The sequence below is a fragment of the Marmota monax genome, unplaced genomic scaffold (assembly GCF_021218885.2).
Source record: "Marmota monax isolate L192 unplaced genomic scaffold, Marmota_monax_Labrador192_F-V1.1 WCK01_AAM20220418_F8-fsc00132, whole genome shotgun sequence".
Lineage (NCBI taxonomy): Eukaryota > Metazoa > Chordata > Mammalia > Rodentia > Sciuridae > Marmota > Marmota monax.
This window is the reverse complement of record NW_026695199.1, coordinates 7,877,648-7,900,139: the sequence shown is the minus strand read 5'-3', so window position 1 is coordinate 7,900,139 and position 22,492 is coordinate 7,877,648. Positions and strand designations below refer to the sequence as shown.

Genomic DNA, 22,492 nt, shown 5'->3' with positions numbered 1-22,492 from the left:
CTTTGGCACTCAGAAACTGTTTATTGAATGTACAGATGGATGCATAATAAATGAGTAAATGAACAAACAAGCAAATGAAAAAACAAAAGAATGTTTTATGACCCAAACATCCCTAATATTACAATAATATAATGCCAGGAACAGAATTCTCCAAGAAAGAATCCTCTTCTATTCAGTTACACCAAAATTAACAGTTCAAAATATAGATTCCAATTACTTCCTGGAATATAAAAACTTAAAAATAAACAGCAATTTTTAAATTTACAGAATAAATGTTATTCTGTGCCAACCACTGTGTTACATCCATTAGGAACAGTTTCAGTTTTGATCCTGATAAAAGCATGAGTAAATGAGTGTTATTCTCATTTCCTTCCCTAGTAACTAATACTTAGACTAAATATCCTAAAAAAACAACTCACACAGGTAGGATTGAAGCCCCTTGACCAAAAGTCTTGCTCTTCACCACCAGACTGTAACACCTTTAGAGAATGTTCTTAAGTGTAGCATGTCATCTGTTACCAGGAACTTTATTGCTGTTTAGCCAAAATGTTTCTTCCTGTACTTTCACTGCTTTCTCTTGTCACTGTCTCAAACATAATATTGCTCAGAAATGTTAAAAAAAAAAAAAAAAAAAAAACCCTCCAGGTCACCTCTGCTTCCAGGATGATGGTCTCTAACCATTCTTTGCTTGTGAGAGACCAATTTAAACTACTTTGGAAGTCCATGAAGGACAATTCCAAATTGCCTGGCAAGATCATAAGTGGTTTTGATATGAACAGTTTGGTTATGCCAGTTGGATTGGATATATTGATGATGACTTAGATGGGTCTCTAATGTTTCCTCAAGGAGGATTGCCATTACCAGAATTTTGGGAACCATATCTCTAGTGTCCCTATAATAGGGATCATCTTTAATTCCTAAACTATGCTGCCTCTATTACTGTAATTTGCTGAATTCTTCTTTTTAATTAATCAGGATTTTTTCTGATTACAAATGTACATGTGCCTCCTATAATATTCTTCAATAGTCTTCTATATTCTCCAGGTTTTTGACAATCACTCCAAATTCCAAACTACTATTATAATTTAGCATATTCTTATTTGGTCTTCATTCAATATACAGATTGTTTTTTATATACCTGTCTTTGTTTTGTATAATATTTTAATTTTTCCGTATCATTACCAACTCCTTGTATATACCAGTTTAATCCCATCATGCTAATAAACTGTAATTTATGTAATCATTTTTCTAATGGTATCAATTTTCCCATGCTAGTGAATGTTGCTACATAGCATTGTATATAGGTCACTGCCTGCATGTCAAATGCCTGTTTAAAGAGAGAGCCCTTTGGTTTATTACTGAGTAAAAACAAATTAACATACATTTTGACAAATGACTTTTGAGAAAGTTGTATGACCTAAACTCCTGTTATTGATAAAAGAATATGTTGATTTTTAAAATTATAATTTAAAGTTCATTTTGGCTTTGTTCTTCATATTTGAGTATAATTTTTTGAATATTTACATTTGTAATCTGAAGAGATGCAACCAGTTCAACATTTTTTCTATTTCTCAGATACTCAATACATGTGAACAATTGAATATACCATTGTTTTTATAATTTTATTAGTATTATGAGAAGCTTTATATCCCTCAGAGAATAGAATTTGAGAATTATATATTCCTTAAAGTTTCCTTAGTGTAAGGAAACTCTGTCCCACATCCAGTTGATCCATCCTAATTTTCCAATCAGTTTGTATGACTTTTTTGACTAACTATAAATCCCTAGGAGAGCTTTAGTGGTGAAATTTGAGTTTCTTATTTATAAAAATGATTCCCACAAATTCAGCACGATGAGTTTTTATGGATTTCAGAACAAATTGAGATCAGCATAAAGGAGTATATCTTGCTTTTGAAATATGAAAAAACAAAAATAGTTTTTTTCTGGATGGTGGGTACTCGGGATTGAACTCAGGGGGCACTCAACCACTGAGCCATATTCCTAGCCGTATTTTGTATTTTATGTAGAGACAGGGTCTCACTGAGTTGCTTAGCACCTTGCTTTTGCTGAGGCTGACTTTGAACCTTCGGTCGTCCTGTCTCACCCTCTCACCCCACTGAGATTACAGGTGTGTGCCACTGCGCCTGGCTCAAAAATAGTTTTTAAGAAACGTGTATCAGATAAAATAGAATTAAATATCTAAATCATCAAACACTGGTCATAGATATTAAATCATATTTCATATAATTTTCTTCCTAGTTACATATACATACATAAAAATTTTTAAAAAGTGAAGTAATATGAATTGGAGTTTTCTTCACATGTAAAGTCCAATCCCAAATCTAAATAGAGTAGCTATTAATATTGTCTCTACACAGTGGTCAGAAGCAGAAACTGTGAACGGTGTTCTTTAAACTTCTGACTCCTCCATTTTCTGCCTAATGACCTTAAACCTCTATCGTTTTCTTACATGTAATGGGCATAATGCTACAGCTTCACAGAGTTGTGATGCTTATGTGAAACATATAAAATGCTGACTCTTGGTAAGTAAGCTAGAATAAAAGCTGTTACTATTAGTACATTTTAAACTTGTGCTTCTCCTTCTTAAAAAAAAAAAAAGAAGTAAAAAAAAACTAACCAAACAAAAACCTTTACTTAAAGAGAGGCACTTCATTCTAATTCCCTACATTTTAAATAGGTTCTTTAGCCACCATGAATTGTCAAGAAACGTAATTTTCTATGCCATGCACTTTTGAACTGGCTAGCCAGTTAGCTGGGCATGGGACAGCTCTTTGAGAGTTCTATTTTCATGTGTTATCTTCATGTTGATATCTCCATGTAGTGTTGCTTCACTGGAATATGGCAGTTAGAGGGAGGGAGGGACTTACTTAGGAATAGTACAAAAATATCCCATACCAACTATGTTTTGTATATACAGGTTGAGTATTCCTTATCCAAAACGCCTGGGACTTTGAAGTGTTTCCAGATGCGGAGTGTTTTTGGATTTGGACCATTTGCAGAGGTTTTATCAGATGAGCATCGCTAATCTGAAAATCCAAATTCTGAAAGACTGGAAAATCTGGAACTTTGAAAATATTTTGGGTTTCAGAGTATATCAGACGGTGGGTTTCTAGATTAGGGACACTCTAAGTGTACCTGGCACACTTCCTTAACTTCTTTTCCCCTTATTAATTGCAACTCCCTTCTTTCCATTTTATTGAGAGAAAATTCCTTTATTTGTTGCAATTTTTTTTTAACATATAAATGACAGGAACTCAGTTGACACAGGTTGGAAAAAAAAATAAGATAGTCAAAATCAGGTATAGCTAGACCTAGAATTCAAATTATGAGGTCGCGACTCTCCTCCCCTCTCCTTCCCCTTTTGTCTTTCTCCTTCTTTCCCTCTGTGTTGGCTTTATTTTTCTATCAGGATTAGATTGCTGTTCCCCTAAGTGTTGGCAAGGACTGTTATCAGCATTTCTAGGCAATCTACTTTTCACTTCTCTAGACAAAAACCCATTTGAAAGCACCAGTAAATTTTCTGGTAGGGTTTTATTGGGTCCTTGACTTGAGCAAAACTTATCCTTGAGCTCTGTACTGTGGTGAGGGGATGTCTTACTCTCACAGGCCTGGACAGGCCAGGAGAGTCCTGACTTACAGGACTAAGAGTGGACTGCAGGGTGGCTCTCCTGGAAAATAGGGGCTTAGTTAAAGAAAGAGGAGGGATGGATGCCAGGGAGCCACTCAGGTATAGTAAGTGTTCCTGCTGTGAGGGCACTCCAGCACCCTGGATGTAGCTAGGTAGTTGTGGTGGGTAGAGTAATGCCCCCCAAGCTGCCTGTGTCTGAATTCTTGGAACCTGTGAATATGCTCTGTTACATGGCAAAGGAGGATCAAGTTTATAGGTGGAATTAAGGTTGCTAATAAAACGACCTTCAAGTAGAGAGATTATCCTAGATTAGCTGGGTGTGGTAGTCTTTATAAGTGAAAGATGGAGGCACAGGAGAGCTAGAGAGACTGCAGAGTAAGAAGGCTTTGATGTTGTTGTAGATGGAGAAAGGGGATCAGAAGCCAGGCAGTGCCTAGGGTCTCTAGAAACTGATAAAGAGTCTCTCCTAGAGTTTGAGAAGCCAGGCCTCCCCATGACACCTTGATTTTAGCCCAGGGCAAAGTCCCAGACTTTGGACCTCTAATCAGTGTTAAGTCACTAAATTTGTGGCTATTTGTTACAGCAGTAGTAGGAAAACTACTATATTGACCTAAAAGTCTGTCCCCATTTCCCTTTGTCAGACCACGATCCAGACTATTTCAGATGAAGAAAATAAATGATCACAAAGTTTCAGTGAAAACCATGAAGAATGCTTTCCACATTCTATTTTTTTCCCTCCCCTTTGCCTCTGGGCACAAATGCTAATTTTCATGGCCTTAAAATCTAGATTAATTTTTAAAAGCACTATCCCTCAAAAAATTGTAAGAGGTATGAGAAACATTAGTCTGTAGAATGCCCAATACAGTCTATGAAAATTCTGATGATGACAAATATAACCGGTCCAAGTGCTTCTTTAAAAAGTAAGTTTGGAATGTTAACATTTTGGCTTTTGGGCCTCACTTAAAAATACAATTCTCCTCTACTTGTTGCCCTGATATTGATCATTTGTTCATTTCAATATGTAGCAAACAAAATACTCTGATGTTTTTTCTTCAAAGCATGCTTTTTCTTGAAAGATCTTCTTTTACCTGATTTCATGTTCTAGAAAACACCAAAGAATGTGCTGTTCTTTCCTAAATGACTTTCTTAAATGTAAACATTGTGCAATTGCAACAAATATTTATTAAATAGTCAGATGTAAAAAATGAGAAGAATTTTTGAGTTCACAACTATTTGTTTTTTCTTAATAATGAATAATAATAATAAAAAAAAACCTCACTACCTTTTTTTTTTTTTCCTCAAATAGTTTCATGAAAAATCTTGGACTATGAAAATAGATTCACAACTGAAAGAAAAGACATGCCAAAGAGTGTTTCTGCTTTGTGATGATAAGAGCCTAGGGGGGATGAAGTGAGGAAGAAAGGATTTGGCTGTGTTCAGAATTTCAACATGTGCCACAATTAATTTTTAATTGCTTTTGAGAGAAGATGTGTTCCCTTCCCCATAAGTGTTTATAGCCTTGCTAAGCCCTTCAGCATTTGGTGTCCCCTTTAATGTCCACTCTTCACCCTGCTTGCAGCTTTCCTGGAGCAGCTGGCTCTTGTCATTTCTGATGAAAGTCATTCCCTTACCCCTGGCTCAGGATTTGGAAATGTTGTTGTTGGAGCCACTTCTTTAGCTGATCTTGAAAATGCTGATCTGATTTCATTCTTGAGGCCAGATTACTGCACACTAAAGTTTATACCTGATATAGGAAATTGCCTGTATGAACTGCAATTGTAGTAAAGTGATCAGCCAGTTCTTGGGACACAACCCCAGTTCTCTTGTGGGGTCATGGGCTACATTGCTACAGCTAACCTGACCTGAACTGTAGGCTCCCTGTTGACGTGATTTAAGGTCCTTCTAACCACCTTAGAAACACCAGGCTGGGATGGGAGTATTGGGGAGAGAGTCCTCGGGTTCTGGGAGGTGGAAGGAATCTGAATTGGACTTCCTTCTTCAATATCCCTTGTTAGAAATGATGATGGTGAAGATGATGATAATAGCTCCTTTTTCATGTTGAAATGTGATTAGATTAGATCAGGTTCATATATAGCACTTTGTTCCATCTCCTTGTTAGCCTTATTTTACAGATAACTTCTCCGAGCCTTAATTTTCATAATATGTTTGCAAGAACTCATTAGATTGGAGCCAGAATTCAAATACAGTGCTTTCAGACTTTTGCTACTCAACCACCAATATTTAGTGGTGAAAAATTCTGTGTGGAGAGTTTGTAGCTTTTCCATGGGAGATGGTGAGAACTTAAAAGTGATTCAGAGAAATTTTCATAAGGGGAAAAAAATCAGTGGAGCTGATCAGCAAAGGGAGAAGCTGAAATGAGGAAACTGTCAGGCTTGCTTTGGGAAAATGGACATTTTATCAACAAATAGTGCAGTCAGGAGGGTACCCTGTATATTCACATGAGAATTCAGTTTGCTTTAGATTTGTCAAGGATGAAGAGAGAAAGGCACGTTATTTTCAACAGAAACCCAACCTGTTCAGGCTATGGTTTGGAGCAGCTTCTTTTTTCTTTTAACATATTGCGACCTTATCACATGTAAGGTATAATGCTAAAACACAGACATGTGTAGAGGGGACAGAAACTCTCTGAAATGACTAAAGTTTTTAAACCATTAGGAAAGTGTACCATGGTTGTTGTTAGAACAGACAGGCAAAAAGGTCTTGAAGTTTAGATTGAGTTTCTCTTGTCTGAAATGCTAGGGATCAGAAATGTTTTGGATTTTAGAGTTTCGGGCATTTGGGAGTACTTGCATATAAATAATGTGGTATCTTGGGGATGAGACCCAAGAAGAACTCTGAACTTCTTTTATATTTCATATATATCTCATGCACATAACCTAAAGGTAATTATACACAGTATTTTTAGTGCACCTGCATTTTGACTGTGACTCATCATGTGAGGTCAGGTGTAGCATTTTCCACTTGGTGGCATCATGCTGGTATTCAAGAAGGCCCAAATTTTGGAGCATTTTGGATCTTGGGTTTTGGATTAGGGATTTTCAACCTGTATGTAGAAGCAGAGAACATTGACTCCTTAAATCCTGTGTTGTAGTTTATGAGTACTGACTGCATGGATCTGTACCTATTTTTATACATGTCTATCTTGCATACACACATGCCCACATACAAGGAAAGTGGTTATTTTACCCACCTCAGGGAGAAAGAAGGCATTAACTTAAACTCAAGAATGGGAATTTAGATATGAGAGAATTCTCTGACCAAAAAAATATTTTTCTTGTAATTAGACTGCCAGAGGAGACAACACTTTCTTAGGGATAGTTCAGATGTCTGAGAAAATTCTGAATAAAAACATCGCCCTTTGCTTGCCTAGGTTCTGAACATGTTGAGAAACAGAAAACTAAAGATATAAGTAAACATAAAATATCTTACAAAAGAGCTGATGTGGAGCCCAATGAACTCACTTTTACAGGCAAGTGGTACCTTGGATACCCACCTGGTATGCAGGACTGTCCCTGGTGAAGCGGAAGAGAACATGTGTTCCTTGTCAGGCTTATGCCCAGGAACATAGATGAAAAGGGAGCTCCTGCACTTTGAAGATCCTCCTATGTTTTACAGACTTTGCAATCATATTAATCATTCTTCTTCATCAGTAAAGGGTGAGGTCAGGGGCAGAGCAGTGCCTGGAGTCCTCAGAAAAATCCTCTCCCCACAAGGAGCAGGAGCAGGCTAATGACCCTCCACTTTTAACTTAAGATAATAATTGTATCTACTTGAGATGCCCGAGTTGTAGAAAGAGGCAAGGATTAGATGATTTTTCAAGGTCTTTTTAATTTTTGATCTGTCTAGTTCTGGTTCTGTGAATATCCAAAGGGATTGATGAGTGGGGGCTAATTTCCTGCTGCCTGCTCCTAACAATGAGGGGTTCCACATTTGCTTTCTAGGAGGTCTCTTTTAATGAGTATATCATTTTTTTTTGTTCATGGTAGCCTTAAGTTGTAAGACTTCAGTGCTATGAAATGTTTGATTTGTAGGTCAGCAGGAACTGAGATAAATATACCCAAGTTTTGCAAGCAAAATTCTGGCTTTAGAAGTACATGACAAAAAACTTGTGCAATTTGCTGTCATTGATGGCCTGCTGGCAAGATTACTATTTAGGGAAAAGAAGAGATGTGCTAATTTTAGATACTCCTTCAGACTTGACTGACTCATTCATTCATTCATTTCTTCATTCACATATTTATTGAGTGACTTCAATTTCTGTTTTAGGTAGTGAGGAACTGTAATGGAGAGATCAGATAAATTTCCTGTCCTCTTGAAGCTTCCATGCTGATTCATATAAAGAAACAGCACAAAAACATGAGTAATACTTATAGGATGTCAGATGGTGACAAGATTTGTGGAGAAAGAAAAAACATGGAAGAGGACAGAAAGTGACAGATGGTTACTGGTGGTCAGGAAACACCTCAATGGGAGGGTCACATTTAAACAAAGACCTGAAAGAATTGAGGGCAAGAGTCATGCTGCTGTCTGGGAGTAATGGAGACACTTACGCAGAGGAAACAACAGGTCTAAAATCTTGAGATGTGAGAATTCTCAACTTCAGGCTGTAGGATCTTGTGAGCCATTTTATGCTGGTGGGATGGGTTTGAGGAGAAGAGTGTCAATTTAATTGCCCTGGGTCTGTTTTGAGGATAACCCTCAAAGGGGCAGAGCAGAAGCAAGTTCAGTAATGACATGCATTCAAAACTGAGATGATGGTGGTTTGGACTAGGTTAGTAGCTCGTGAGGTAGTGAGGAGTGGTCAGAGTCTGGATACATCTTGAAGGTACAAATCAAAAGAATTTGGTTAAAGGCAGGGTTGTGATATACAAATAGCTGAGTATGGTTTGGTCAGGTTTTGGGTTTGAGTTAAGTAGAAGGCTAGAGTCGCCATTTACTGACATGGGAAAGGAGGAAGAAATGTGGATGAGGAACTTGGGAGTCTAATTTTGGGAATGTTAAGTTGAAATGCCTGCTGAATATCCAGAAGATCTGAAGGCCATTGGATCTACAAGAGAATAGCTGACAGGTGAACTGTGGGTTAGAGGCATGCAAAGTCACAAGACAGGATGAGCTCACCAAGCTCTGGGGAATAGATGCAGAAGAGGCATCCACATACCAGGTCCTGCTGCCCTTTAGTGTTTACAGGCCACGGAAGTAAAGTGACTCGAGGAAGGGAGAATGAGAAAGGGGACACCAGGGAGATAATGGGAGAGCCAGAAGAGCATAGTGTCCTAGAAGACAGATAAATAAAATATTTCAAGAAGGAAGGAGAAATGAACTAGGTCAGATGCCACTGATAGGGCAAGTAAAGAGATTAAATCTTGACCATTGGCTTAAACAACATGTGGTCACCAGTCACCATACAAGAACTCAATTGCAATATATTTAAGAAAGAACAAAAATGGCAAGAGTGAATGGAGAGATCTAATATAGCCAATCTTCTGAAGTGTTTTCCTCTCAAGGGAAGTGAAGGAATGAGGTATAAGTGAGGTGAGGTGGGTGTCTTAGTCCATTTTGTGTTTCTACAGTGGAATCCCCAAGACTAGGTAATTCATAAAGAATTGATATTTATTTATTGCCATTTTGAGGGCTGGGAGTTCAAGATTGAGGGGTCCACATCTGGTGAGGCCTTCTTGGCTGCATCATCTCATGGCAGAGGGTGCAAGGGCTAGAGAGCATGTGTTGTGGTGGGGAGAGAGGGAAAGTGGGAACCCACTCCTGTGATACCTAACTGCCTTCTGTGAAAACAGCACTAATCCACACAGGAGGGCAGACCCCTCATGACCTAATCAACTGGTAATGGCCCCATCTCTCAGCATTGTTGATTTGAGAATTAGATTTCCAACACATGGATTTTGGGGGACACATTCATACCAGTGAGGGAGATGTGGAATCCAGAAGTATTTTTTAGTAAAGATGGGAAATATGATGAAAGCTTATATATTTTTGGTGGGGAGGGATGATCTCGTAATGTGGGAAACTTGGTGAAATGAAGAGGAGTCATTGGTGAAACAGTTCTTGAAAAGGCAGGAGGGGCTGAAAAGTCACATGCTAATGAAGGTTTTGCTCTCAGGTAAGAGGACCAACAGTTAATCCATACAACCAAGAGGGAGATGAACTATTTGTGCACAGATGCTACTGGGTTAAAAAATTTCTGAATCTGGATGAAGCTTGAATAATGAGTGACCCAAAATAGGGTTCTACAGTGGCTACAGCCCTCTATACTTGTAGAACTTATGGCCCTCAGAAAACTTTCCCTGCCTTTTGTGTTGGCCCCTCAGCCATCACAGCTGGTAATTGTATAGTTTCTTATCTTAAAATTAAACATGGCATTGTTGTAATGAGTAGCTCACTTATGTTTAAATTGGCAGTAGCGAATATTTATTGAATCCTCTGTATAATCTCATTCAAACCTCTTGCCAAATCTATGGAGTTGGAACTATTACTGACTACCAGTTAACAACTGAGGAAACAGTGTAAGAGAAAATGAAGAACTGGGTCGAGGTGAGGAGTTGATTTAGCTTCTTGTTTTCTGACATGCTGAAGTTTACTCCTCAGCCATACACCTTGCTGCTTTGTGTAAGTAATTGGGTCTATAAAATGCTCAATTTCTTCATGTGAAAAGTTAACATTGCATATGATTTGATTCTCTTATGTGATTGTAATCTGAGATCAAAAATTTTTTTTGATAGTTTCTTCCCACTGCCCCCATTTTGCCTTTAAAAAGCCTTTTACAGAAGTTATTTCAAGCTGCACTAAAAGCTGTGGGTAGTAAAACATTATTCTTGTGGTAGTTTTCCTTTATAGGTCAGATCTTAAATTAGAAATTGACAGCAAGATGTTTCATCTATTGTGAAGGGGATGAGAGCATGGGAACGTGTCTTCAGAGTCAAAATGATCAGAACTGAGATTTTTCTTAGGCTCCTTGCTTGCTCTATGTCTGGCCTTCTAGGTCTGTTTTCTCATTTGAAGAATAGGAGGAGTAGTAATACTTACTGCTGTGATGGTCATATTAGAGATGGAATATTCTCAAGAACAAGCATAGAGCCCAGTCCTGTTGTGTCAGTAAATGACAGGCAAGTGGACAGTCTCTGTCAGTTCCTGAACTGCCACCTAGCAGATGGTGGCCAGAGAATTGCTGACTGCATTGTTTACCTGATCACCTTAATTCCCAACTGGAGAATAACTGGTTCAAAGTTTAATTTCAGAAATGTTTCTTATGTGTACATATTAGGAATGACTTATTAGGTAGCATTGGGAAAGAAAAATCTTTTCTATTTGTAGAAATAGTCTGTCTTTATTTCAAATAAGATTTCAGAACATGTTGTCTGACAATGGGAAATGGAGCTATCCCAGAGAGTCTAGGATGTATGGTTTGTGGTAAGCATGAGGCTCTGTATCCTCTTGGGTGTGGGGGAGCCTCCCTGTAGTCCCTAAATTTTCTCATCTCCAATCACTTAATCTAGCCATCAGTAGATTGTCTAGACTATTTTAAGTGAATTCCCTTCAGAGGAGATGGGAAATCCGTAAATTGAAATTAATCATTGTTTCCTTATTCCCTTGAAACTGTGATCTGATGGTTAGAGAAAGGGTAATGACTGAGATTATTCATGTAGTCACAGGCTCATGGGCTGTGAGTAGTATGTTTTATAAGTCAGTGTGGGTAGTAGACAAAGCAAAGGTCTCTGGTTATCTACAGTCTTAACTTAATACACATTAAACAAATCCACCTGGAAAGAAACCCCAACATAGACAAAATCTTGCATTAGATGACATTGGGACTATCAGGCTGAATGAAGGGTTCCTTGTCCTCAAAGAAATTATAGTTAATTTGGGGGTAGGCTTTGTCAGTCCACATCCAAGGGCTTAATTCATCCCTGACTGTGGAAACTTTCTCCTCCATCATGATGTGATCATTCCCTGAATGTCCAGTTCCATTTATAGAAGTTTTCACAATGGATTTGGTTGTAAGGGTGTCTTAGGCTTATATGGATGCTTATTTGAATGTAGCAGGGATTGTGCTGCTGCTGCTACCAGAGCCAGACTTCACTCTACTCTGTTATAACGTGGTTGTCTTTCTTTCCTTGCCTGGTGAATATTCACCAGAGTGTTGCTTGTTCTATGTACTTAACAAAGAATAGTATTTTGTTGAAATACATAGGTCATTATAAGTGGCATGATGATAACAAACATGTGCACAGACAATTTCTAAGTTGCACAAAGTCTTCGTTTGTCTTCTGGTACTTTGCACATGGCCTGAGAACATAATGATTCTATTGAGATATGTTAAGAGCACAGGTCATGTTTTCATTTATGGATCTCATGCTCTAAATGGATGTGAAAACATGCAATTTGTATAGATAAACAGTATTTTTGAATTATATAATTTTTTTCAGGGCATTTTGACACACTGCGTTACTAATCTTCAGGTAGAATTATGCAAGTGGAGAACTTTTGATTCATGGCCTCAGATTTTCCTTTCTATATCTTCTTTTTGCATCTTTGTATCCCTCCTTGCTTTCTTCTCCAGTATCCACTGTCCTCTTTCCCAAGGGTGTTTGCATTCTAGTTGACACAGTACTCCCATTCAGCTAAGCAAGGGGAAATGAGTTAAAGATTGTGAAGTTCAGGTTTACACGTCAGTGGCCACCCATGTTGTAAGGTGGGCTCCAAATACACATATTCAAGGGGGTATCTGACCTTTGTAAGGAATATGGCACAAAACTTGAATACAGTTCCCTCATGACTAACTTCTGTCTGCAGAGTCAATTCAGAATTTATTATCTTTTCTTTTTTGCCTACTCTAATTTTTTGAAGATGAGGATTTAGGGGCATAGAAGAGCAGAGCAGAATGAGCACATGGGCTGTGGAGTAAATCTGAGCTTCACGTATGTTTGACCTTGGACACAGACATTCCCTGGATCTCAGTTTCCTCTCCCGTGAAGTGTGGTTGTTAGGGTTTTTATGACTGAAAAATATGTAGAAACTATAGCCCTGTGTACTGCAGTATAAAAATTACAGGTTTATGGCAGAAGAAACAAACTATGTTTATTGTAATTAGCATAAATTCTAGAGTTTCTACAGGGAAAAATGAAACAATCAGATTTTTTTTTCTGCATAATATCAACTTTGTTAATAGTTTGTAGCAGATGTCATTTGTGCCAATAATAAGTTATTTGGAGGTATGTATTGATTTAAAGCAAGCCAGGTATAGCTTATGGAAACTTGTTATATTCATGTTCTCCAACATATAAATGTAATGTGAATATTCACAATGTAATACATATTTTTTTCTAAATTAAAAAATGGTTCATTGAGTTACCTAAGTACATTTGAGAGATGATTTGAGTTCTCGAAGCTTAATATTTATGAGATGCTACAGACATATATTTATTATGCCAATGTGGCACAGCCTTGTGAGGTGGGTACCTTATTCCTTTGTTATGTCCATCTCTGTGTTCTCGTTGCAGAGTTCTACAATTCTGTTTTTTACTCCACAGATTTACCAGTAAAGAGACATAGAGAGTATGAGCTGGTGACTCCAGTCAGCACAAATCTAGAAGGACATTATCTCTCCCATATTCTTTCTGCAAATCACAAAAAGAGGTCAACAAGGGATGTGTCTTCCAACCCTGAGCAACTGTTCTTTAACATCACAGCATTTGGAAGAGATTTTCATCTGCGACTAAAGCCTAACACTCAACTAGTAGCTCCTGGGGCTGTTGTGGAATGGCATGAGACATCTCTGATGCCTGGGAATATAACCGACCCCATAAATAATCATCAACCCGGAAGTGCTTCAGAAAGAATCTGGAGAAAAGAGCCTTTGCAGACTAACTGTGCTTATGTTGGTGACATCATGGACATTCCAGGAACCTCTGTTGCCATTAGCAACTGTGATGGTCTGGTAAGACTCATTCCATCCTGTGTGTGTGTGTGTGTGTGCACTCTTGTGTGTGTTTGCAGGTGTTTGGAATTCAGCATGTCTTCAGCATGGTTTGGAAGGTAGAGGTGGAAAGGAAGCCTCATTGTTATATTTTCAGTGCAGGAAAAGGCATTAGAAAACGTTTTACTGTCAAAGATGTGTGCTTTGGCTTAATTTGAGACGTGAAGAAAGCGTTATTCCAAGAGACAAAAAAGAACTATTTTAGCATTTTTTGTTTTCCCTTATGTTATGTTGGTGGATTTTATTTCCTTTTTTCTTTTAAAACTTTCTGAAAGCTTCCTAAACAAACATAAATTCTTCCAAAAGGATGGTATTTCACTTCTTATGTGGAAACTTTGGGTATCTTCTTAAAGTATTTTGAAAGCATTCTTTAGCTTTCTCACAGAATGGTGAAGTGGGAAATGTAGCAGATCCTTTGTCAGAAATTGGCCCAACTAGCATTACTTTCTGAACATGAGGTGTACTTCTGTGTGGTAGTTATGATTGATTTTTTAAAAAATGTTCAAATAAATATCCTTTTAAAAATGTTCAAATAAAATATCCACGTATTGATTTTCAGTTTTGCAGCAGAGGCCAATAGTAACCAACTCTTTTTTACGTGCTTCACAGATGTGAAATATTTTGATTTTGTGTCTCTAAGTATTACTTGAAAATTGTGTCAGAGTTTTATGCTTCTTCCGTTCATAGCTCTCTCTAAGTCTTGTTCAAAAAGAACAACCATTTATCTTCCTGTGGTTGTCAGGTTGCTGTTTCTGGGTGTTCAAGGCTGTTACTTTTGTTCTGTCACTGCTTCTGGGAGTTCTTAAAATATCACCTATGTATTGTATTATAACTACTCTATTTTGGTTGCTCTTTTGATACCTTGAGTATTCTGCTTTTGTCCTGATGCCATTAGAAATATGGGCTTAACCCAATGGAGTTATGACACTGTATGTTTTACCAAATGCTGATGAGTTCCTTCTGTTTCAGATGTTCTTTTTTGCAGGCTTATCCTGACTACTAATGTTCTGCATTTTCTTAAAAATTAATGCAGGAAACTATTGTATTGGTACCAGGTCCTAGTCTTCAACTTGAATTCCATTAGTTTAGAATCTGTACTTTTATACTTGGTGGTGGACTACCTTCTGGGGTTTGAGAAATAAGGAAGTGCTCAAGTTCTTCTCATTCTACATGAAAGGTTGACTAAACCTGAATTAAGTCATTGAATAAAAAAAAACTTCCTAGACAAGAAGACTAAGGTAGTTTAGATTCAAGTATTGACAAGATTTGATTCAATTCTAAGGCATAAAAGGAATAAATTATGTAAAATGGCACTTGCTTTATAATACTTTTGAGTAAAATATTTTGAGTATCAATTTTTTTTTTTTTTTTGGTACCAGGGATTGAACTCAGGGGTGCTTAACCACTGAGCCACATCCCCAACCCTTTTTAAAAAATTTATTCAGAGACAGGATTTCATTAAGTTGTTTAGGGCCTTGTGCTAATTTGCTGAGACTGGCTTTGAACTTGAGATCTTCCTGCCTTAGACTCTCAAGCCGCTGGAATTACAGGTCTGCGTCACCATACCCAGCTTGAGTATCAATCTTAATTCAGTGCCAGTATATTATTTTATGCTATAAAATAAAAAAAAATCTCTGTTAAGATTTGAAACTTGGGACATTAGCTTTAAAATCAGGTTAGGGAAGGAAAATGCAAATAAATTATTTTAATGGATGATCACAGTAACTTTTAAATCTTAGTGGTCAGTGTTTTTCTTATTGTACATGTCATTATTTAATCATAGATAATAAGTAAAAGGAAAATTAAGTGTGTCTAAACATTATTAATTAGGATTATTGATTATTTAATTTCTCTCTCTTTTTTTTTTTTTCTTTTTTGGAGGTGATAGGGATTAAACCCAGGACCTTGTGTGAACTAGGCAAGCACTCTACCACTCAACTATGTCCCTAGGCCTTAATTTCTCATTATCAAGATACGTTATCTTTTGGTATCATATACACTTTAGAATAATATAAGTGTGTATAAGACTTGTAGACTGCAAGTGCAAGTCTTTGTTTTTTGGTCCATTAATTAATTAAAAAGTATTGGTTGGAAGCCAGAAGTGATAAGAGAAATAATTATGTTTACAACCTTATGGAGCTCAAAGATGATTAAATTTGCCTTAGAATTTCACTGTCTAAAATTTCTGGTGCTATTGAAATATATATAATAGTTGAAGATATTTATGTAATTAAATATATGTGTACTTCATGTATGTATGTGAATCATGTTTACCTTAAATTGTGGTTAAGGAAATACCTTTTGGAGAGATTTTATGAATGAGACAGTTTCTAAAGAGAGGGAAGTGGGCCAGGTCTTGAGTTGATCCAGGAACGGGGTAGGTCTGGCCTCATCAGGCAGCGCTCACTATGTGAACATGCTCATAGATGGAAGCCTCTTTTAGTTTCCAGCTCACAGCAGCCCTGTGCCAGGAGGAAGAAAGCAGATGGTGGCAGAAACAGAAGCAGGGTTACCGAGAGCAGATTAACAGACTGGAGGGATAATACAGTGGCTATTTCATTGAACTGGGGATGAATTCTTAAAATTGCAGAATTGGTGTTGGTCAGGATAAACCTTAGCAGAGACAAAATGGGAAGTTTAATTGATGAGAATATGAATAAATTTGGGTGATCTGTAGCTATACCTCAGCTCTTTTTGTTCCTCTGATGTGCTACATATGGACTTAAGCTTCAGCTTCTTGACCTTTGGAGGGAAGCAGGGTTACGGAGATAATGCAAATGCTGGAGGACTGACCTGGTGGCATAGAAAGCCACTGCCCTAGGAAGCTCTGGGATTATAATCAAATCCAAATTATGCTAGTAGAAAGTATGGCCACTTCTGTCCTAAAAACATGGATGGGGAAATCTGAGTCTAGCAAGCATGGAGTGGAGTCTCTGATATGGAAGAGAATATCATTGAAGCTCTATCTGGAGGGGAGATTTAATCTTTTGACTAGGTTAATTTTAGAATGGTTGCAGCAGGGATTTCAGTGATCTGATTTTCTGCATGTGTCCTGTGAAGCTGCTGTACCTGGGAGCAGCCACAGGTATTTACTCTTAAGACTGGTGGGTTCTTAGGAAGGAATCTCCAAGAGTGAGATTCCTTACCTCTTTCTCTCTTAGGCTGCTATGTGAGTTTGAAATGGGGAGCACATGAGACTGAATTAACTTGTATTAAATAATGTTTTTGATTTAATAATAATAATAATGATAATGATAATAATAATCCCAGTGCTGCTCAAAATGGGCTTTGTAGACTCAGGTTTATGACTAGATAAATATAGGAAAAAATTTTTAGCAATTTGACAGTTATTGTATGTGTGTTGGGTCTAATAATGATTTTGAAAATAGGGCTGGTATTTCATATGTTTCATTTTATTTTTCTAGTAACGTTTTTATTGCATTTTATGAAAAGACTGATCTGAAACTGGGGAGTAAAGAAATGGCTTCTTTACTGCAGATAGTTTGAGAAGCAAGCAGCATTACTTGGCTGATTTTATGCACTCTGGACATAGATAAGTGACTGAAATATTCAGGTGGAGCTGGTATTTCCTGGTAATTATATGGAGTGAGCACAGAAAAGATACTTCAACATGGGCTTCAGTGAAGAGGACAGAAAACCCTCAAGTCACATGTTCAAAGCTAAGGATTAAAATGTGATATAGACAAAGATATGCATAATAACTAGAATATTATTCAGTGGTTTCTGAATAAACAAGGTCTCCTGCACCAAGGAGTTGACAAAGATTCTTTCCTAGTATTATCAAGAACAATATCTGTCCCTGGCTAGTATTGGCCCTTTCCTGTTCTTTGTCAAAATTATAATTTATGAGTGACTTAGAATTCTTAACAGCTTTATTCTGTTCTAGACCACTGTGCCTACAGGTTAGGATTATTGAGCTATTTAGTCATCGAATTATCCCCACTTTCTGACAGCATCCAACCTAGAACCAAGTCCTGCTTCTCTAGATTGCTCTTCTCCCCAAATCACCTAACCAACTAAAGCCCAAATCCTAATTAACATAGGTTCTTTCTAACAGTCTCTTACTAAGATGCTCATGGTTCTCTCTGCTAACCTGTAATAAATAAACTCAGCTTGTCAACTCCAGGTGTGGTCCCGATGTTGTTGGCTGGAGGACATTGACAAGTTTCATCTCTCTGCCTCTCTGAAGTGAGAGTCTGGTGGTGAGGATCCCTGGTGGCAGGTGTTTCCCATACTTCTTGATGGGAACACACTGATAGCTGAACACCCCAGAATGAAATGCATTTCTTCCACAGAGCCCTGCCATTTGCTTTGTCACACCAATAAATCTCTCGTCTGAGTAATGGCAGCTTACAGTCCTATTTGTGGTCTCCAAATTTGCCAAAATAAAGGTTGCTTGGTTAGTAGGTTTTATGTCATGAGTTCCAAAATATGAAGAAATCAAATTTTTCTGAATTTGCTAAAACAATATTGCCTTATTAATCTCGCTGGATTGGCATCTGAGGGAACTGGTGGAGAGTTGAAGAACTGACTAGATAATTGCTCTCCTGGGTTACCCAAGTTCAGTGATTTCCTTGTGGGCTGATTTTAAGATCAAGAGAGCTTATCTAGGACAGTTTTTCAACATTTTTATACATTTTTAATTTTTGCTTCAAATGAAATTACTAGGAGTTGTCTAATAAAATAACATGTAAAACTGATAAACTCAGGGAAGTTCTGATTAAAACACAGGCAGAAGATGCTTTTCCTCCTGTCTTTCTTCCTCCTTCCTCATCCTTGATCCAATTATTATGGGACTCCCTGAGGCATCTGGCAGAGGTCTTTACTAATAGAGCAGGGGTTTTGAAAGTTAAGCTTAGCAACTTAGGGATAATAAGAGACTGTTTTCTAAAATATCTGACAGTCACATCTGGCTAATGTCAGAGGCATTGTTAGATTTTGGACAAGACCAAATGAATTCTTTGTAGGCTATTGCAAACTTCTACTAAAATCAGCCCTAGTTCCTTGCCTTAAAATTTTTGTGTTGGGATTTGGTGCCTTCAAAAACATGTTCTTGCTATGCCTGTTTCAGTAAGTCTTTTAAACAATGTGCATGTATTGAGAACATTTGACTGATGATTGTAGATTCAGGTCAGCCTATCTGGTAAAAGAAATTTGGTACTAAAAATAGGTACAAATTTGTAGCCATTTATAGTGTATTTAGAAGAGAGGGTTTTCGAGGGCTGATCTTTAGATGTTGACATTTGAATATCTGCTTTTAGAAGAACCCGATCTCTAAAGGCCTATGGCCTCCCACCTTTTCCTTCCACGGAAGATATGTTTGTTTATTAATAAGGCAGAGGGGAGATCTGTGTCTTTCTGGTTTATATGACATGATGACCTTAGAAAGTCTGAGGAACAAAGGACTGAAGCCATGTTTTACCTCCAGGAATTGACACCAGGCTATTTTTGCAATGCAAGATTAGAAGAGGCTCAAAGCTTCTATACTTTTCAGTTTCCTGAGGTAGAAAGTAAAAAGCAGTAGACATTGGCCCCTTTTGAAATGAAGAATGATGGGAGTCCTCCAGTTTAACTAGTCTGGGAAAATCAGTACATGACCTCATTGCTCCTTACCCAAGGTTTGGTCAAGCAGAGGCCCTAGGGAAGATGACAGTATTTACCTAGTTTTGCTTGCTGACCTATGACAGGTCTGAGCTGTTGCATACATCTTCCACCCGGCCTCCTTTTTCACAGAGAAGCAGCCAGTCTGTGTTTATTCAGAATGGAGAGGGATGGTTTGGCATAGTCCTTGATCATTTTCACATTGTCTACTAATTTGCATATGCCTAGAATCATTCATGTGTCAACCCTTTTCCAACATTTTTTTTGTTTGTATTCCTCTGTGTGACTTACTTTATGCAAAGAATATCAAATATATGACTTGAAGTAAAGTAGGAAAGGAAAAAGTTGAAAGGACAAAAGTTTTTTTCAAATTTAAAGAATATTTTTATATTAGTTATTTTGTAGTCACTCTAAATTATTCCTATTTATGAGTACTATAAATTTTAACTGTTCATTATTTTATTTACGTAAATTTGATTATAGTTTATTTTCCATTATCTTCTCTAACTTTGGCAATAGTACATCTTTAAAATTAAATTTGAAGATGTTAAAGATTGAGGAAAACAGTAAATATGTTTGGCAAATTTCTGTTTGGACAGACTGGGAGAAACAGAAAATAACAAGGGCCTGGGAGTGCTTATTCTTCTTATTGTTGGCCTGAGAAGTAGTCTCCTATTCTTCTCAATGCCATGAAATCTGTGATGAGTTTTTCAAGATAAGAAATGCTTTAAGAACCATGAAAATAGTGCTGATCACATCTTAAATGTTTTCTTCTGGTAAATTGTAATTGAAATAAAAACAGTAGTACATAACAAAATCAACATGAGGCCTTTGTACATAATCATTCTTTTAGGTCACAGAGAGCTTATATACTGAACACAAGACTCAAGATTCCCAATTGCAAACTCAGTGTTATTTGTTTAACTTAATACTCTTTGATTCTAGTAGTATTGATCCAAGTTAATAAAGCAGTTTGAAGCACTAGTATATGTAAGACACTATACTGACTGCTTTGATGAATACTGAGGCCAGGAAACCTTTGCCTTTAAAAGAGTACCGGAAACAATGTATGCAAAAATAAAACCAAAGTATTAGGCTAATGTTTTAAATAGCTAGAATAGGTGAAATGAGAGTTTAGGTGATGGAAAGATTATCTCTGTCTACAAGAATGGTAGAAAGCTTGATGGAAGAAGTGATATTTGTGCTACTAGGTGTCTGAGAAGATAAACATGTATGTTAAAGTGATTAAGAATGGTGGCAGGGATGGCATGGATAGGGGAATAAGAATCTCTTGGTGGGAGCCAGGTGTGAGTTGAGTGAGGAAGCACGGGAAAGTTGATTTCATGAATTTTTGTTACAGATCTAATAAACAAATACACAGGAGACCCAAAGTAGTCTTGGTCCAGTTTACCTGAATTTAGGACTAAAGCAGATATGATATGAGAGTGAGAAAGAATAAGGAGGTATACTAGGGATGTATAGTTGATATTGTCAGGGTTGCATGGACATTCAGGGCGAGAAAAGGGCAAAGGATCCCTGTTCTTGAATTTTGTTGCTTTTCTTCAGAGGAAGTTTTCTCTGAAGTCATAAGACTCCTTTCTCTGGAGTTTGAGGAGGTATTGACAAGAAATGCTTTTCTAGAACTTGTTCCTAAAATGTCACAGAGTTATGAAGTTTTGATTTTTAAAAATCTGAGTTTATTTTCCATTATAGGTTCCTCAATCTTCAGGTTTGATGAGTTAAGTGCCCCCGTTTAGTGAATCTCCTAGGACTGTAATTTCTTCCATCTGGCATATTTTCTATACTTTTTCACTGTATTTATTCTATTACCATATTTCTTTTTTTATAGTATCCAGGGAGCATTTCTGATATCAGTTAGTGACTTTTTTGTTTATAGTGTACTTTTATATAGAAAGTAAAAAATGTAGACTGTAAAGGGTAGTGTAATTTGATCAGTATTCTTTAATTTTCAAGGACAAAAGTAACCTTACTAATAAATAAGTTGATTTGACATTATATCATACTATATTATTTATAGTATCTATTCTGTATAACTGTATATATATATATATGGAAATATATTTGCATACATATGTTTTTATGCACAAAGGTGTGTATAGATGTATATATAAATAGTATAGTGAAAAACAACTTACTTGTGTATACAACAGAGTTCTCAGTCAAGAGAAATGTAAACAAATATAAAGATTCACTGTTAAATCACAACTCTTGAAATTAAGTATATACCATGCTACTTGAATACTTTTGTAGCCTACTTTTGTGGCTATTGTGATGAACTCAAAGGTTGCCATTATCTGCTTAAAATGCCCTGGGGTGTTGAATTGTCTCTGATAAGCAGTTTAACTCTGATAAATTGCAAATCACAATTAAAAATGATCTCTCCATATTCTTTCTTTTACCACATGTATAACAAAATATATAATTATGTTATTGGTAAGGTTTCTAGTCAACAGCAGGCTATTAGTAGTTAAGTTTTTCAGGAGTTAAGTGTTATATGAACGTTTTCAACTACATGGGCGTCAATACCCTTAGCCCCCATGTCGTTTGGTGGGTCAACTGTAGTTGATTTTTTTTTGTGTTATTCAGGTTTTGTATTTCCTTACTTGATTGGTTTTACTATCCAGAATTTAGTACGAACTATTGATATATATAGCTTTTTGTAGATCTGTCTTTTCCTTCTCTAAGTTGTATAAGTTGTACTTTACATATTTTGGTCATCTGTTATTAAATGTGTAAATAGTCATAATTGTTATACATATGTTTAATTAACATATAATGTCCTTTATGTTTTGCATTTTTTTATTTGAAGTCTGTTCTGTCTGATATATATATATATATATATTTTTTAAACATTAAAAAGATTTATTTACATACACAGGAAAAAATGGAAGGGTTAGGCCTCACTAAAGTTTGTGAGTTATTTTTAAATGTTCTTATTTATATTTATTTATTTTTTTATTTTTATTTTTAATTTTTTATTGTGGGTTGTTCAAAACATTACAAATTTCTTGAAATATCATATTCCACACTTTGATTCAAGTGGGTTATGAACTCCCACCTTCACCCCATACACAGATTGCAGAATCACATCACTTACACATCCATTGATTTACATATTGCCATACTAGTGTCTGTTGTGCTCCGCTGCCTTTCTCATCCTCCACCCTCTCCCCTCCCCTCCTCTCTCTCTA

General features: G+C 36.8%; 1 protein-coding gene across 1 annotated transcript in view; it reads left to right on the top strand.

The window, feature by feature from the left end:
• Adamts3 (ADAM metallopeptidase with thrombospondin type 1 motif 3) overlaps positions 1-22,492 on the top strand; it is a 258,179-nt gene that overhangs the window by 6,439 nt on the left and 229,248 nt on the right. Inside the window, exon 3 of the mRNA XM_046428779.2 lies at positions 13,213-13,619. Coding sequence (XP_046284735.1) covers positions 13,213-13,619 — 407 coding nt within the window. The remainder of the gene's footprint in view (positions 1-13,212; positions 13,620-22,492) is intronic.